The sequence below is a fragment of the Aricia agestis genome, chromosome 5 (genome assembly GCF_905147365.1).
Source record: "Aricia agestis chromosome 5, ilAriAges1.1, whole genome shotgun sequence".
Lineage (NCBI taxonomy): Eukaryota > Metazoa > Arthropoda > Insecta > Lepidoptera > Lycaenidae > Aricia > Aricia agestis.
In genome coordinates this window covers 2,605,744-2,624,644 of record NC_056410.1, presented here as the reverse complement: position 1 = coordinate 2,624,644, position 18,901 = coordinate 2,605,744, and the positions used below count along the sequence as shown (strand labels likewise).

Below are 18,901 nucleotides of genomic sequence, written 5' to 3'. Positions count from 1 at the left end.
ATTTCGTTATCAGAGATGTTGTCATTCAGCCAGGTCTCGGTCAGAATTATGATGTCATAGTTATGTAATAAAATATTCATATAAAGAGTGTGAGTTTTAGTTCTTAGTCCACCACAATTCTGATAATAAACTGAGAAGACATTAGTAGTATTACACATGGTTAGTTTGGGGGTAAATAATAAAGGATATTAAGTTTAAAAATATAATATCACACAAAAAGGGGAAATCAGGCAAACATACAAGTATGATGTTATAGTAGTAGGCACCATATATTTTATTCAGTGGAATACAGGGTATACTCCATACTGTAACAGTATACAGATTAGGTATTTTGTTAGTTACAGGTTTCGCATCATGATTAGATGAACATAATATTATAGAATTTGAAATATGAAGACACATTATCTTCTTGTTTAGCATTTCACAATAATAGTTAAATAAAAAGTCAACCCATAATAATATAAAGATACACATTACAACACACACAATATTGTACAGGGAGTATGTTACCTGTTTTATAAGAAAACTAATTGTTATAACAAATATTATGGTTCTTTTGATCAACAGTTTTAGAGTCAACCTCATCTTAATATTAAAATATTTTTGATATTGTATACCAGTATGAGGGATGCAAACTGACAGTGTTATAAGTAGTATTATAATAGAAATGTTAGTATATTTAGTGGGGTATATTAATAACTTAGATTTCATTATTTTATAATCCTTAAAGAAAAACAAAACAATTACAATACAGTGTTAGAATATTATAAAAGGTATTATAATGTTTTATATATAATTTTTTTAATTGTCTCCAAATTATTCCCCATATCTCAAAATGTTCGTAGTAGAATAATATAAAAAAGGTACATAGTCGTTTTGATTTGAAATATAGGCCCCGAAAACGTTAAAAGTAAATATTGCTACTGCAATCATAATAATAATTAGTATAGACATGAAGTATAACTTGAAAAGATAACAGTATTTAACAGCTGTTGTAGTGTGTCTATTATTATTTGATCCTAAGTTTATCCCCAATAATATGTATATAATAAGTTGTGGCAAGTTATTTGAAAAATTAGGTTTTAAGCTGTTATAAACTAAAGGAACTATTAAAACTAGTTTAACTATACATAATATACAATAATATGTTTGAATTTTTATACATATCTGACTGATGACACCAGTATTTTGTAGTAAAAGATTTGGTAGAGAAATGTTTTCAATATTCTCAATATACATCGAACATAATATTATTACTATCCAAAGAAACATGTTATTTAATATGTATAACCTAATAATATATTTAAATACAAAGTTTAAGCTTGTAAGAAGTGAAAGACATAGAATAATTAAGAGCCCATATGACCCTAACTTGACTACATACTTTAACCTAGATCTCAAAATCTGTAAGGTCTAGAAAACTGATTTTTTGACACAAGTAACTTCAGTTCATAAAGATTAAATGCTCAAGACGAAAACACGATTACTCAAGAAATGCTCGATAGTTTCTTTTTTACAAAAAACCTTGTTTTAGACACATTTTTGCTTGGATCTTCGAAGTTTGCTGTCTTTTCTTTAATAATTTTTAATATCAAAAAAGGTATTGATAAAACCTAAATTTGCTCAAAACACTTTTTTCATAATCATTATAGTTCGTCTTTTATTCAAGTAAAACTAACTCGGCGATGATTCCGCGCCGTCCTTTTTCACCTGGCATATGAAAGACGGGCGTGAGTGTGAAGAGAGAAGGACGATGTTTGATTTTTAGAGTCAGGTGAGCTCTTAAGTGTATGTGATTACACAGAGGTCCTATTTTAAGTGTACTGAGGGCTAATATTTTATTTGATTTTGGCAATTTCACTGTGCGATCGTATCGCCACAACAGGGGAGGTGTCAGTTTTACGAGCAAGTACAGTACTATGTTTGATCCATACATATTTATATTCACACTATCTAGCAGCATCCCGACACTGGCGAAATAATTGTTTGTTCTTCAAAGTTAAATGTTCATTTATGTAAATAGCATGTGCGGTCCCTGGCAAAGATAATTGTGTTGAACTCAGGCCACCTGCGGCGCGATACGAAGCGATAAAATTGTCACGAAGAATGCGAGTAGTGAACTTTACTATTATGTTTTTCGGTCTGGGGTTCTTTGAGTCTGCATGAGGAACACGGTGGATGGCAACTATGTCCGAGTGCTGTATAGGATGTTTTATCTCTTTAGCTATTAGTACAATTAATTGTAGGAGATTTTCTCCCTGTCTTTCTTGAACGTTACACACCTCGATATTACACATTCTTGCTTGTTGTTCGAGAGACGAGATTTTGTTTTCTAAGTCTGTGAATTGGTCTCGGGTGGTACATACTAAAGAGACACTACTCTCAACCGTTTTTAGACGGTTCTCGAGCTCCTGTTCAGTATCCAGTGTGAACTGAAGGGACTTTTCAGTTTCCGATACTCGTTGATGCAATTCAGACAGTGTATTATGAATGATAACATTATCGGCAGTAATTTTCTGCATGTTCGAATTTAAACTTTCCAAGGTGCTAGTTATAAGAGACAATTGTTGAGAAATTGTCGAAGTTACAGCCTCCGAGACACATTGGTTGATGTTCTGAGTAATTTTCTCGTTTAGACTTTTCATATGTGAATCAAATTTTTTATCAATGGAATCTAGTATGTCATCATAATCAAATTGCTTGCGTTTGCATCCCTTGCGAACATTCACATAATCCATTTTTTCTTTTATATTTTGCAAATCTGGATCAGACGAATAGTGGGTAGGTGGTCTACGCTGCAGCGACATGTTTGGGTACGACAGTGTTGACTCACTTCAACTCACGGGTAACACAATGTACGAACAAGGACGGCAACACAAGTCCTAGTAGATAAGGTTTTCGAACAACAGAACACTGCACAGGCGGGAAATATACTTAATTAGTTCGGTGAATAGGGTTCACAGTTGTAATTTTAAGTACGGTATTAAGTAAGAATTAACAAATAACACTTCCACTCTCAACCGAATACGAACGACGAATATGAAGTTTCAATGGTATAGCTCAATAGTATAGTTTCAATAGTATAGCTCGCTAATAGTACCTATAGCTAGTTTCGGAGAAAAGTGGCTGTGACATACGGACAGACAGACAGACATGACGAATCTACAAGGGTTCCGTTTTTTGGCATTTGGCTACGGAACCCTAAAAACGCCATTTTTGACAGTTCTCCTTTACCAGCAGCGCCCCCGCCCACGTTCATTTCAACCCTTGTCGGACCAGCTGTCATCTGTCAAATTCTGTGGTCAAAGTTAAGGTTAACGTTAAAGTTAGCCTTAACTATAACCATAACTTTGACCATAACTTTAACTTTAACCACGCCTCTGGTGCAACCCACCCTAAAACAACATCAACAACATCAATAATAATTAGTAAGACTCGACTCGAAAGATTAAGTATCATTAGGTATACAAATTAAAGATCTTACCTGTGCATTTTATAGTTTAGGTAGATAGGTATAATTATGTACTAGAGTCTATCTTCATTTAGATGTCTAGACCTTATAAGATTATGAGATATGATAAATAAAATGTTTAATAGTAGAATTATTGAGAGAAAAATACATTAACCACGGTGCTTTTGCAATAGATCAGGGTTTCTCAAGCTTTCGGCTCAACGAACCCCTGTTAAAATTTCCAGTTGACAGCGAACCCCTTACTAACTAATGAAAGGTTTTTATTTGATTAAAAGGTAACAGTGCCAAAAGAAACATCTTTCTAATATTAATGTGATGGGTGTGCTTGTTTCTTGTAGCAAATGGAATCAATGTTTGGAGTATTTTTAGACAAATTATGACTCGTACCAAGTCGATTTCTGTATTTAGCTTTTATCATGACCAGGGCCTCTATCATGAGCTCTTAAATCCATTCACTTTACGTCGTTATACAGTCAGATAAGGACGTAAAAAGAATGGATTTAAGAGCTCATGATAGAGGCCCAGGTGTGAAAACCACGGTGAAAACCCACTCTCACATAAGTATGTTGTAACAAAGGGAAAAAGGAAATTCACCGCTTTGCGTGATTGTTTGAAATACTCTACCTATCTAGCTGTCCAAAAATCTATCAAAGACATCCTTTTGAAATCAGCTTGTAGAGTTCTACGCACATTTCTAATAGTAACTCCTGTTGCTTGACCCTCAAACTAGAAATTATGCTTTCGTTCGTGACCGCAAACGGGTTACGAATCCAGCCATCTTTTCCAGCCCTTGCCGTCGCATGGCGAACCCCGCTTTCGCGTAGGTACCCCACTTTGAGAAACCCTGCGATAGATAATACTTATTGTTTTAACTATTAAATAAAAACATCTCAAACCTAAATGTGGTTTTGAAACGAATGAAACAATGGATGAACATAAAACCGCAGATTTATGTTTATGACCGACTGAATTAATAATAATTTATTTGTGTGTTAGTAAAATCATCAGCGTATTACTGGTACCTACTCCATTCACAAATCACAGACCACAATGACCAAATGGCTAACCATGCCCTAAATCAAGGCAAGGCAAAACATCAAAACAAAACGAATCAATCGAATTTGAACTGATGATTATTTCATAGTTTAATTTCTAATTGTATCGGATGGTTAAAATTATTATTATTATACCTAATGGGAAACCTTGACTTTTATGCGCTTGACATTATGTTTCGTGCAGCCGAAGTCTCTGGTGTAGCACATGCTTTAGCACGTATAATAATACTTAATTATTTTCACAAGTAAGATGGGGATAGTTATGGGGGGGGGGGGCCGGCCCCCCCGGACCCCCCCCCCCCCCCCCTTATATACGCCCATGTGCTTTAGTAATTAGATTACTCATTACAAGCAGCAAAACGGCAGCTTAACTTGCCGGAACAGTGTTGAAACTTTTGTTCTTGGATTTACCCACTTCCAAAAAAGGAGGAGGTCATATCGACCTTGTATTGATTTTGTTCGTCGTTTTAAAGATTATCATAGTAGATAGACAAACTCGACAAACTAAACAACTACCTAAACAATAATATTATTTACGAGTAATGTCAAAGCTACGCAATCGTCTCGAAACCAGATAAAACCGGTTAAAAATAGCGCTCGCACTTGGAACAGAACCAAAAAAACTACGTGCATCCACACGCATACTTCGGATGAGATTAATTCAAAGATATTAAATTAATCGGGGAACAATGGGTGAATATGATCGATCTAAATATAAGATAATAATATGAAAACAAAAACTGGTTTATTTAATGTCAAGGTTAGCAAAACATCTTTTAGGAAGTTCACGTATGAGACGATTTTCCGGTAAACCAGAGGAAACTGGAGTAGGAGGAATTGAGGACAGGACAGGCCTACGCAAGCCTGCTATGACTGTGGCTCTGCGGAGGACACGCCCCGATCATTTGGGCCACGATCTCGTGGCAGTGCTAGGTGGAGACCTCTCACTCCCGAGCATGGTGCGCTGCATGCTCGAGAGTGATGAGGTTTGGCAGGCGGTTCCTTCTGTGAATCCGTCCTTTCACAGAAAGAGGCCGCGGAGTGGAACAGAGAGGATGACTCTTCCTCCGTTCCACTCCGCCGGCGTAGGGCGGGAGTGCGGAGGCGTCGCTACGCGAACCTCCAATAACTTCCGTCCCACGGGGCTCCGGGTCAGGATGGGAACCTGCTCGGCTTAGCTAGTCCCGGCGCCGAGGGGAATGCTTCAGTTTGCCTAAGCGTTCCCTAACTTTGGTGAAAGTCCGGTCCCTTTTGAGGTAGATCGGTCGTTTCTCTTGCCTCTACATTTCGAATACACACAATCTAATAAAAACTATCTACCTAACCGAATTATATAATTAAATAGTTGACAGTTTTCGAGAAATAAACAAACCTTGAGGAAGACCTTGTGTTCGCGAGGTCAAAAACCCGACCCGCGCATTATATTTACATTAAATTATAAATCGTTTTCCCTTTACACCTGTATTTCATTGTGTCATGATGCGAGAGTATACATAATATACTGAAAATGCTATCACTTACCTATATTTTATTTTGTAAACGCTATAAAAAATCCTTTCTGTAGTATTCCCCAATATTTTTAAAATGGGATTTACGTGCGCATCATTATAATATTATCTACTTGTTTGTAAATGGCCGTTGTTTATTTTTCTGACATTTAGGTAATAAAAATTAAAATTTACCTGGAATGACCTACTGAATATGGAAATAATATAGTTCATCGGAAAAGTCGGTAAATATCGGTGAATGATGTCATTTTATTTCATCAAAACAGTTCATTGTTTTAAATGACTGGCTGTTTTTAATGAGACTACGGCTACTAGGCACTAGGCAGCATGACCATGATATTGGACTACTAAGGTTGGGTTGCAACTTGCTCCAGAGGCGTGGTTAAAGTTAAAGTTATGGTTAAGTATAGTTAAACATGGCGTCCTTTATCTTTAACTTTAACCTTAACTTTAACCGGAGAAATTCACAGATGTCTGTTGCGTTTATTTTTTTATAAAGCTACAGTTAACGGGATTGAGGGTATAAAAAATTGAATTATTCGTAAAAATCGACAGGAAAAATATAACAGTGTAAAACATAGTAAATTTTCAGATATACGTATGAGCGGGGGCTAAATATGGCGTCCTTGGATGCCATATTTAACTTTAAACAAAGATTTGACATTTTGCACTGTAGTTATAGTTAAATTTAAAGTTACAGTTAAAGTTAGTTGGTGCAACCCAACCTAAATGTGTGTGCAGAAATATGTTATTGGAATTTGTAACTAATAAAATACTTTCGTGTTGTGCGGCTAGTACACTTTTAAATTGGTAGCATTTTAGCTGAGTATTCCATACATATTTTAGATCCATAAATTATGAATTAAATTTTAAAACTAAGTATCAACTGCTTACCGATCTCCTTCTCGTATCGTTCTCTGAAGGGCTTCAACTCTGGGTCATATTTGATCCTCTTGGGCAGCTTCAGCCAGACCTGAAGGGCCTCTGCCGTGAGCTCCCCTGTGGAGACCAGGGAGTACTGGCTCTTACTCAGCTCAACAGCCGCCGGGCTGGATACCCCGCTCCATATCTTCACTCTCTTCATGAACTTATTCATTTTGTATTATTTCACTACACTTTCATTCATAGTTTAGCAAATTTGAGTCTTTGGAATGGACGGGGGCGATCTGCTAGATAAATATCATAATACTCTCAATAGAGTTCGCGTTTCAGTTTATTTAATACTTTATTATAAAATTGTTACTGATGTAACTGCGTTAACTAGGTTTAGCTTTAACTTAAATGTAAAACGCTACTTTAACTTTACCTAGTCGGTTAAAGCTCTAATTGATTAGTTGATTACAAACATTTCTTAAGGGGATCACTATTTTAGGCGCTACAATTTAACCTCCCTCTTAGCACAGATTACTAATATACTATAATACTACGTGACTTATAGTTTCGCCGTAGTCAAGTGAAAATAAAAAAGAAAATGGGGTAAAATTGGCAAAGCTATATAATTCTTCAAAGAACAGAAATTGAATGCAAGAAACGTCAGCTCTCATTTCTTCTTATTGAATCAGTCTTTATTCCTGTCATTGTTAGGATTCCGAGTTCTTGTTTTGGGACCGTTACGATACGTTTTCCGTATGCGATTTCCGTATAAGGAATGCTTAATGCATGGAATTAGTAGAATTTTTTTATTCTCCGTACGGAACGAATTCCTCACGTAGGTTTCAAGTGCAGTTTGCGGCCAAATTGCAATGTTTTGTCTCGCGCATCACCACGGTAAAAAGTTGTATAACCCGTAACGTAGGGTGGGTGGTCCATCATCGGAAAAGCTGAAACTGAAAGCTAAAATATTTTTGAATACTTAGCTAGATTTTTTGTTTGTCACTGTTCATGTTATTCATGATTTGTTATTGAGATCATTTTGTCTGCAGCTGCAAATTGCAATACGTTTTATATTCAAACATCTCCCAGATGCACTCCAATACGTAAGTATTATGCACTTATTGTAAGCAGAACACAAACAACATGATGCATGCTGCATGCAGCATGCATCGTGTATCGAACTCGTGTTTTCGTCGTTTGTCATTCGTTGGAAAGGTCTCGGGCTCCATGAGGTCTATAGAAAAAAAAAAACAGAAAAAACTTCAAGAGAAAAGCAGGAAAACAGGGAAAATCATTTTATGGCAAAACAACGTTTGTCCGTACAGCTAGTGGTTGATATAAATTATTGCTTAATGTATCAAAGTAGAGTGCGTTATATACATACCTACTATAATTATACGTGGGAGAGCCATGCTTCGGCACGTATGGGTGGGCTCGACTGGAGAAATAACATGTTCTCACAGAAAACCGGCGTGAAACAGCGCTAGCGGTGTGTTTTGCCGAGTGAGTGAGTTTACCGGCGCGGAGGCCCAATCCCCTACCCTATTCCCTTCCCTACCCTCCCCCATTCTCTTCCCATCCATACCCTCCCCTATTACCCTATTCCCTCTTAAAAGGCCGGCAACGCACCTGCAGCTCTTCTGATGCTGCGAGTGTCCATGGGCGACGAAAGTTGCTTACCATCAGGTGACCCGTTTGCTCGTTTGCCCCCTTATCTAATAAAAAAATATATATTCTACTTGTTTGTGAAGCATCAGGCAACCTTAAAACGAATAAATAATATAAGTAGACTAGCTGTCCCGGTGAACTTCGTGTCACTTTAAAACCTTCCCTGGACTTCTACGAATATTTTAAGACTAAAATCAGCCCAATCCGTTCAGCCGTTTTCGAGTTTTAGCGCGACTAACACATTTGAAAATCCATTTTCATATACAGTGTGTAACAAAAATAAGTGATAATTCTTTAGGGTGTGTACGTGTTTCTTATAGAGAAGTCACTGTGAAAGTAGCAGTGCTGAAAGACGAATTTTTTTTTTCACTTTTGTATGGGCAAGGGGCCGAGCGTCACGAGTTTTCCCATACATAAGTGATTTTTTTTTGTCTTTCAGCGCTGCTACTTTCACAGTGAACTCTATACAAGGAACACGTACACACCCTAAAGTATTATCACTTATTTTTGTTACACCCTGTATAAGACTAGCTGTCCCGGTGAACTTCGTGTCACTTTAAAACCTTCCCTGGACTTCTACGAATATTTTATGACTAAAATCAGCCCAATCCGTTCAGCCGTTTTCGAGTTTGAGCGCGACTAACACATTTGGAAATCCATTTTTATATATAAGATATATAAGATATAGAGATCTGTAAGCAATAAATTAAGACTAGTTTTTCATTCACGTGTGCAATATGTTAAGATGCACCTGACCCAACTTGACTACATATTTAAACCTTATAGATCTCAAAATCTTTACAGATTTTAAGATCTGTTTTCTAGACCGTAAGGTTAAACTGTTTTTTTTACACAAGTAACTTCAGTTCATGAAGATTAAATGCTCAAGACGAAAACATGAGTAAAATAAACAAAAATAGAAAATTGAAAACGGGGAAAGGAATGTTGATATACTGAATATTATTGCTGTATTTTTATTATAACTTTGTAGATTTCAAATTATGAGTTAATAAGGCTCTAAATACGGTAAATTGTGGCATCTCCGTAGGGGGACCGCCTTACTGAACGTGTGTAGAATGTAGAGGCCCATGCCTCTACATTCTACACACGTTTTAACTCCCATGAGTTAAAATTAATAAATAATGGGAGCGCTGAAAATAATTTATACTCAAAGTGAGTGAGTACTTGAGTAAATATGTAAATGTAGAGCGATTACTGCTCCTTATTATACTCCTCATGAGTCATGAGTCACTATGGAGGATAAAACCCATATTTATTCATGGTCAGTTATAAATTCAAGACAACCTCGAACAATCGCATATTGTATATTGTATTGTATAGCTGCATTGTGTAAGTAAATGGGTCTTGACTCTTGAATACATTCCCTACACTTGGTTTTTTTTTAATGAAATAAGGGGGCGAACGAGCAAACGGGTCACCTGATGGAAATCAACTTACGTCGCCCATGGACACTCGCAGCATCAGAAGAGCTGCAGGTGCGTTGCCGGCCTTTGAAGAGGGAATTAGAGTAATAGGTAGGGATGGGTTGGGAAGGGGATAGGGGAGGGTCTACTATATATGTATACTAGTAATCAGCGGGGTTAAAATGGTCACATTTAGCAATTCCTCTTAATCAATTCAGCAAATGAATTGTCAAAACTGTCAAACTGACAAATGTCAAATCAGTACAATAATACAGAAATGAATTGCAAGCAGTTGCATTTTGCGATTTTAGAAAAATGAATCATATTATGATTCATATCATGATTCTTCAAAGCGACCATTTTAGCCCTGCTGTGGGGGAGGGTAGGGAAGGAAATATGATAGGGGATTGGGCCTCCGGTAAACTTACTCACTCGGCGAAACACAGCGCAAGCGCTGTTTCACGCCGGTTTTCTGAGAGAACGTGGTATTATAATATTATTATATTATATTATTTACTACTCTGTTACTTCTTCATGCCCGAACCGCTGAACCGCTTTTGCTAAAATTTCGTATGGAGATACTTTGAGTCTCGGGAAAGGACACTTTTTATCGTGGAAAAATGTACGGTACTCGCGCGATAAGCCAGCTTTCATCGCCGATGCGTAATACATTTTAATAATATAACGTTATAGTTAAAAAGAAATTAGGTATCTACTTTTTCTTCATAAAAATAAATTACTATCATTTCCTTGTTTAAATGGCTGTTTAACTAGTTACAATCTGAGTTCCAGTGTCTAGGTTATCTAGGAGTTATCTGAGTTCGACCCTAGTTGGATTAAGTTTTAATTGATACAACGGCCATCTTGAATGCATTTCGCGTGTGTTGATAGTGTAATATGAAAAGTGAGCCGTTAATTTTTGAATCAGATTTCAGAATTGAGCCAAAAAGAAACGAGATAGGTAGGTGTTTTTTAACTTCTATTTTTCTCCACATTCTGTGAATATTTTCATCCATTTTCTCTACCTGATCCTGGTATTGTTATCGATGTATCAATTTGGATGTGGCCAAAATAAAAAGTAGCTCTTTTTTAATTTTTAGTGACAGCGGTTTAGCATCCACTCCCAATCTAAGTTTTCAGAGGGTCAATTTTCAAGAAAATAATGATGGGTTGCTTCATTTTCATGCTATACCGGAGTAGTGACTAGTGATAGTAGCATTAAGCATAGCCTTTCGAATATTAGTACTTAGGACTATAATATATAGTTAATCTAGTTTGTCAAAGAATGCATTTCTCCGTGTTAAAATAGTATCAACAATTTATGCATACATGTACATATACATATTTATATGATGTAGTTCCGCTAATAAGCAATATGTATATGGCAATATTTAATGCCTGTGGTGCTATCAGCTATGCATTAATATTGTAGTATTTAAAATGCGATAACGAGCTAATAAAATACCGTACAATTCTAACTCATTAGTCATTACTGTTTCGTAATCAAAGAATAAAAACACAAATAAGTACATAATTACAGTATGTTGTAATATTTATTGTCATTTTAAAGGAACATTATTTTTTATCATTGTTCAGGAGTCAGGGGACGTCCATAAGTTACGGCACTTTTGGACCCCCCCCCCCTTGGTGGGATATCGTATAATTCGTCTGGTTTCGACCTTCCTCTCCCCTTTCAGACCGTTATCGTAAAAACTACCGATTTGCCACCGTTTAAGCAAAGTTAAAATAACATTAACGTGTACATACTTATATTAAAATTTGAAGACGTAAGTGGAGAAGGTAAGTAACAATTTGAAAATGGTCGTTTTTTTTGCAATAAATGGAGGCTTAAGGACAGGGAAAATGATTTCTAATCAAAAAAAAAAATAGTATTAATTCATGTACAGCCAGATAGCCAGAAGATGAAGTGGGTAAGTTATCACGTCGGGGTCACCAATGTGGGATAATGCGTGGAGGCCAAAGGAAGATCTTCCGACCTCGCTTAGGTGGTATGCAGGCCGAAGCCCACTTGATATATCTCAGCTGCCGGATATATACCGACGCGCTCAGAAAACTTCGATAGCGCGATGCAGGAATGTTAGGCGAATTGTGGGTACCGCCACACAGGGTTTGTTTTATGAGGCAAAAGTGAGTAATTGCCTTATGTTATAAAAACTTAGTTAACCACTTCATCCACTAACTTCTTCAATTACATAATAATATGATATTCACAAAGTTTTACTGCAAGAAAATATATTTGGATAACATCATACTTTAATCAGGCTATAAAGTATAAACGAATGCTATTATGCCGGTTTAATATTTTACTACTCGTTTGTTTAATGTTTTACGTTTACCTTATAAGATGATATACTTAAAAACATTAAATGAAATAATTTATGTGACTTAACTTTTATCATTTATTAACTTAGCTGTATTCTTATGATTAAGTTTGAAATGTCTTTCTTTTTGTCTATTACCGTTTCACTTAAGCCGTAGAACCAATAAAGCTTAGTATGAAGATATATTTTAGTGTCCCAGGAGACAAGGACCATAGTTAATCAACTACATTAATATGCCTCTTACGAAAATGAAAATCGCGGGAAAATATTATGTCCGACGAAATTTTCGATATTCGAATTATTTTGGAAATGGAACCAGGCAAAAACGCAGCCTAAAATTTGAAGGGGGGTCACACTAGACTCTAGGGGGACAGTACGTTTAGCAATAGACAATACCTTGTTCAAAATAAAAGACCATAGCAATTAGGTAGGTAGAGGTACCTATATTTTGGGGAGAGGTTATATTGTTTTCGTATCACCTTACTTTCTTTTATCCAAAATATAAAGCTATAATGGCCGTAGCGTCGTCACATACTTAGTACATGTGGTACATGTAACGACCAGCTATTTTGCTTTATTATTTACTCGTTACAGCCTATAGGTGTTACTAAAAATATCGTTAGACTCATATTAAATATAGATTTTGATTTCTGATAAGATACAGGTTAGGGGGCGTCCACAAACTACGCAAGGTATTTAGTGGGATGGGGTTCAGCCACATCAAAACTGATGTAGGAGAACTCCCCCTTTCTCCATATTACATTCGGTGAGAAAATGTCATCCTCGTGAAATCGAAGGTTCAAATAATTATTTATAATGGAGAATTTCATAACTTTCTATTTTCACTAGCAGCTATTTTAACTCGTGAAAGACAATGCAAAATTGACACTGCACTGCACATAGAGCCATAAACAATGAACTAGAGATGTGCCGATCATGACTTTGGGCGACTAGCCGATTAGTCAGTTGCAAAGAAGCCGAGTAATTGGCCGACTAGTCGGCCAAGCCAATCATGGTTTCGGAAGTTTCCGTAACGCTTTTTTACTGCTAATTTGCAAGTAAGTCACACACACTGTGAAGGTGTCGTGTCATGTTCACTTCGCGTACCTTACTTTTTTTTATGATAAGTAATTAGTAATTACTAATTACTAATGGCAGTTTCGTGGGTAAGTCGCAGTGTTAACTGTTTAAACTTTAAAGTATGTTTACTTCGCGTAGGTACCGTACGTTACTTTATTTTTGTTTCTATATAATACAGTTGGTGGTTTTCATGTATATGAAATCTCGATTTAATAATACATACTTAATTTGTTGTTAAATAAAAATTATATTTAAGTAAAAAAATAATTTCTTTACTAGCAAGTAATATCAGAAACACTTTATTTAATTTCAAAATATGTAACACTGATTGAATGTAATATGAACACATTATAAATAATAATCAAGGTTTTTCTTTAATGTAATTTCAATAATAGCAAAAAAAGTAAAAAGCCGATTAGTCGGCGCTTTTTGCCGACTATTCGCCGACTAGTCGCCAAATACAAAAGTGGCCGGTAGTACACAATGTAACTAAACAGTGAAGTATGTATTTATTGCCCTATAAAACACCATAACGTGCTACCAAACAACCTTGTCCATGACAATATGAAGTTTATTTCTATGCATTATCAGAGAAATTGATTAATATGCAGATGGCGGACCTATTTAAATTGGTTAGGTTATTTAATGCCCAGCCATTAGACAGCGCCAAATCTAAAAGAGTTAGTCATCACGAAAGCTTCCATGAACCATGCAACCAGCAAGTATGAACCATGTTCAATTATCAAAGCTGTCAAACAAAAAAGTGAATTAAAATTGAGACTTTCTTTTATTGGAGTAACGAATAGCGATGTTACAAATAGACACGGGACAAAGAGTGATTGCATCGGGATTCAAATAATAAAATATGTACTTACTTTTCTCGGAAAATTAAAAAAATACTACTGACATTCCTACGAATTATGAGACTTTAGGACTTTAGACTGTTTCAGTAGTTCCTAAGTGTATTCACAACTTATCTATATCACTAAGTGGTGAAGCAGGCCCTAAATAATAAACCTTGATACATACAAGAAATTCAGAGATAGACAGATAAAAGTAGTAATAAGTTAACAACCCATCAACTTCTAGGAAGAAAACGGAACTTTAGTCGTAAGTCTTTTATAATCATTGCTTTTATAACTACTAAAATAACATTTTGACGCTAGGGTTTTCTTACTAAATAGCAAGTCAATATTGGAAGTTACTTATGTGATTTTGTATGTTTGTTTGTGTAAATTAGTGATAAGATGTACACACAGAAGTGTAGGTTTGTCACTTTGCTTTGTACATCTATAGGTCGAGATAACATTGATGAAGCTAGAAGGACAATAAAGGGCCAAAAATACTTAAAGCCAAGTCCTACCTTGATAAGATATGCCGGGTTATAATTAAAATTTTCTAGATTTTTTACACCCATAGAAATTGTTTAAATCAATTTTAATAATTTTTTTCAGTGAATGACATGGATTTATTTTATACCCGTGCGAAGCAGGGGCGGGTCGCTAGTAATATCATAGTAAAAGGAGGTATTATTATAAAGGCGAAAGTTTGTATGTGCGGATGTATATATCTATGGATGTTTGTTACTCTTTCACGCAAAAACTACTGAATGGATTTTAATGAAACTTTACAATAAAGGCATAAGCCTTATAAGTTATTCTGATGTACTTATAAGGCTTATGCCTTATAAGTACATCAGAATAACACATAGGCTACAATTTTAACCGCCATTCAAAATGGTGGAGGTGTTATGATCGTTTTTTTATGTTCAGCGATTACTCTGCTGTTTATGAACCGATTTTCAAAAAATTTTTTTGGGTGTATGGGGTATCATCCCTATTTGGTACCATAATATATGTATTATGTTCACAAAAGCGGCGAACTGATGACGGAATCCATGAGTAATCGAGCACTCTTCATAATATGGAAATATGATTATTGTGTTTATTTAGGTTTCGTGAGAAGTATTCTAAGCATAATATGCTACCAACAGGCGACAAGTACGATTTTGCACCGAGGCATACCTGGTATACCCTGGTTCGGAAGGTGCTGAAAGAACACCTGACTCTTTATAGATACAAGTTTGGAATATTCGGCGTTGTTTTAAGAACGGAAAGCATAATATGCTACTATTACATTCATCATCATCACTACTATAAACACTTATGCCCTGCATCGTCCCATTATGATCCTCTCTACCATTACACCACGCATCATAACTAAAACTACACGGTATGATCCTATTATTGGTACTTTTCATAGTCTATTATTATTTATTATATTTCACTTAAGCCGCGGGTTTGTACAACCAATTTATATTCTGTGCCGCGGGTGACACCGCAAAGCACAGCTAGTGAGTAATATAATGAGATTAATGAATATAATTAATGAATAAGAGCTTAGAGCATAACTGAGCTAATTTTGTTCAGTAATAACATTTTAAATTTATAAATATAATCTAACAGTTGTGACTAGATTACTAGATGTTTCCTGGAACTTCCTCAGCTACGTTATAGCATTTATTCGGAATAAAATCTATTTTTCCGGTACTCAAATCGGATCATAGGCGTAAAGAGGTAACAGAGACAATATACTTTTGGATAAAAATATGATATCTTTGATATGGAAAAATGTGATATTTTCGTAATATTACGGGGTTTAGTGAGATTCCTCGCGTAATTTATGGATGGCTCCAAACGAAAAAAAAATTAAAATGCGTTAAAAAACAAGTCTGGCCGGTAAAACACGATGTAGTTGAAATATTGTACTTATCGTAAAAAGCTGTTTTACGATAACACGACAAAGCTATCTGTTTACCTACATGATAAAATTGTTCCTATATTATAATACTTAAATTGCTAATTAAATCTGAAAACGCACCACTCTTATAGATTTTCAATTATCATTAAGTATTTATAATTTTAAATTAACAGTCAATAAATAATTAGAGACTAGACTAGTTGATTATTCTGGAAATTATATTTCTAGACATACTTACTAGGGGAATAATTATGATAATATGAATAAATTAAGTATTGCATTTATTTGTTTTAAATTCAAGCAATTAAAACCTAAGAAACAAATACACTGAACAAAAATAATGAATATTTTACAATTATTATTAATCACCTAACCAATAATAATAATTGATCAATTAAGGGACGTCCATTAATGACGATAAATTCGAGGATTTTCGGCCCATCTAATCTGCCCCGAGCTAGATACCTAGATGAAGTGAGAGCAGGGGCTATGGCGGGCGTGAGAGTAGACGTAATTTGTGGATGCTCCCTAATGGAATGATAAGTAACTAGGCACTGATAAGCGATAACAGTATTGATTTACTTTATCTAGCACAAATTAAAATTTCAAGAGTACTTAGTTTTAATGAATTACGAAATGTAAAACAGTTTGTCATAATATCAAGAGTGCAAATGAATCGCGATGAAAAAACAATGAATAACACTAAATTGTTGTTTTTTGTGCAGCGTTTTTCAAGCATTTTGAGCAACGCAAAGCATTACTTATGCAATTTGATTTGTATAAAATATAAATAAATCATAGTTGCATTCACAAAGGAAATAAGATGAAAAGTGTTGATATTCATCTAGCAGACCCACGGAATGACAAACAGTAATATTACATGTACAATGTACATGGTGATGATGTACACATTTCTGTGCATATACCTCGTAATATCAAAAAAAAGAACTAGAGTGCACTGAAAGTCTAGAACAAAATATGCACTTCACACATCGCGCGCGAAATTAACGATTTTAAATTTAGAACGACGCGACGCGTTCGAATACTCAAACGAATGGCGTGCGACTGCCGACTGCGACTGGCTGGCTGAATGTAAATTGTAAATACAAGCCGCATTTTTATCAATAATATTATTAGATGTTGTTTACACTATAATTATTTACAAAACTAGAGAGTTTTGTTTACGAAAATTAGTTCAAATTTACTTATATTAATTTAATGGATAAAAGATTAACGAATAACGATAATGGTATACCGTAAATCGTTAACTATTCTGGGCATAGGATGGCCAATTATTAGCTTACCAATTTTCCCTACGATGGGAAAATTATAATAATATAGAATAGTTAGAAACATTTTACAAACTGATGAGAAAGCCTCTGCTCTGCATACACCAGTAACACAGGAAAATTCACACAGTCACCCATCACACACTTTACCAAATCATCTTTCTCCTGACACATCTTACTTACATACTTCGAGTAGCATAATATAAAACCGTAACCATACCTGGTATATACTTGGCTTCGCCCCGTACATACCAGTTTGCCGGTGAGAACCGAGAAAATCAAAATAACCAAAAATAATAATAATAATAAAGCCCATTTATTTCCAACAACCTTAAATAACATTTTCTCTTTTTAACCCCCGACAAAAAAGAGGGGTGTTATAAGTTTGACGTGTCTGTCTGTCTGTCTGTGGCATCGTAGCATCCAAACGGGTGGACCGATTTTGATCTAATTTTTTTTGTTTGAAAGCTGACTTAACCGAGAGTGTTCTTAGCTATAGTTCATTATCATCAGCCTGCTCCGTGCTGGATAATCGCGGTTCATCTGATTGGTGAAGGGCCGGTGTGGTGGGCTTTATATTTTGCATTCTAGTTCGTGACATTTATGAATATTTACACATTAATGTAAAGTTGACCTGGTGCTGCAGCATCACCTGGTAATCAATAGGATAGGTACCCAACTCCTCACCAACTTTGAGCAATGGTTTCGTGTTTGGGCTCATTTTAATTGCGACAACTAGTAAGACGTAGATAAACAGTAAATTTTTGCATGCTGCTGCTGCAGCAGGATCTATAGGAGCCGAGCTCTATATGAACCTAAATTAGAGGTTTCATGTTTGGACTCATATTGGCGGCCTCATCCAAAAGGACATTCCTAAATGGTATTCATTGGGATTTAATATGATCCTGTCCTGTTGATAGGAATTATTCTGCACTATAACCAACACAAGTTTAAAAAGCGTGAAATATAACACCCCTCTTTTTTGTCGGGGGTTAAAAATTAAATTAAGAAATTAAAAAAAAAACCCCGCCAAACTACTTTAAAAAGTAATGAAATAATACATATATTTTACTGATTTTAAGTTTAAATAATTCCTAAGTGTAAAGTGATATTTTAGTCCATAATTGTTGTCACGGTGTGTCGGGGGACCGCCAACAGTGTCTATTGCATTTTGTATCGCCATGTCACTGATTGTCTCGATTCGGTTCGTTGTGAATTGACCCTTAAACTATAACGTTATGTGAGATCAAACATCTACATAAGCGGTCCTTATGTAATTCCCTGCTAAAACTTTTATTTTTATTTTTCAGATATTTTTTCCAAGCAAATTTATTTTTAGTCTTTAGTCTCCATGCTTCTCTTGCCTCTTCTTCTTTCTTTTTTCTTTTCTCAGCTCTCTTTTTTCTTCTTTTTACTGCTAAAAAACTAAA

General features: G+C 35.5%; 1 protein-coding gene across 3 annotated transcripts in view; it reads right to left on the bottom strand.

Moving 5' to 3' along the window:
- Positions 1–17,244, bottom strand: part of LOC121726837 (P protein-like) — a 64,651-nt gene extending 47,407 nt beyond the window's left edge. The window contains exons 1-2 of one of the 3 annotated variants that reach the window (XM_042114408.1): positions 17,109–17,244; positions 6,930–7,204 (exon numbers count right to left, since the gene is read on the bottom strand). In XM_042114408.1, the coding sequence (XP_041970342.1) occupies positions 6,930–7,131 (202 nt within the window). In that variant the 5' untranslated portion in view covers positions 7,132–7,204; positions 17,109–17,244. The other 2 variants (XM_042114409.1, XM_042114407.1) reach the window with 2 other exon arrangements.
- Between the last annotated feature and the right edge of the window lie 1,657 nt (positions 17,245–18,901).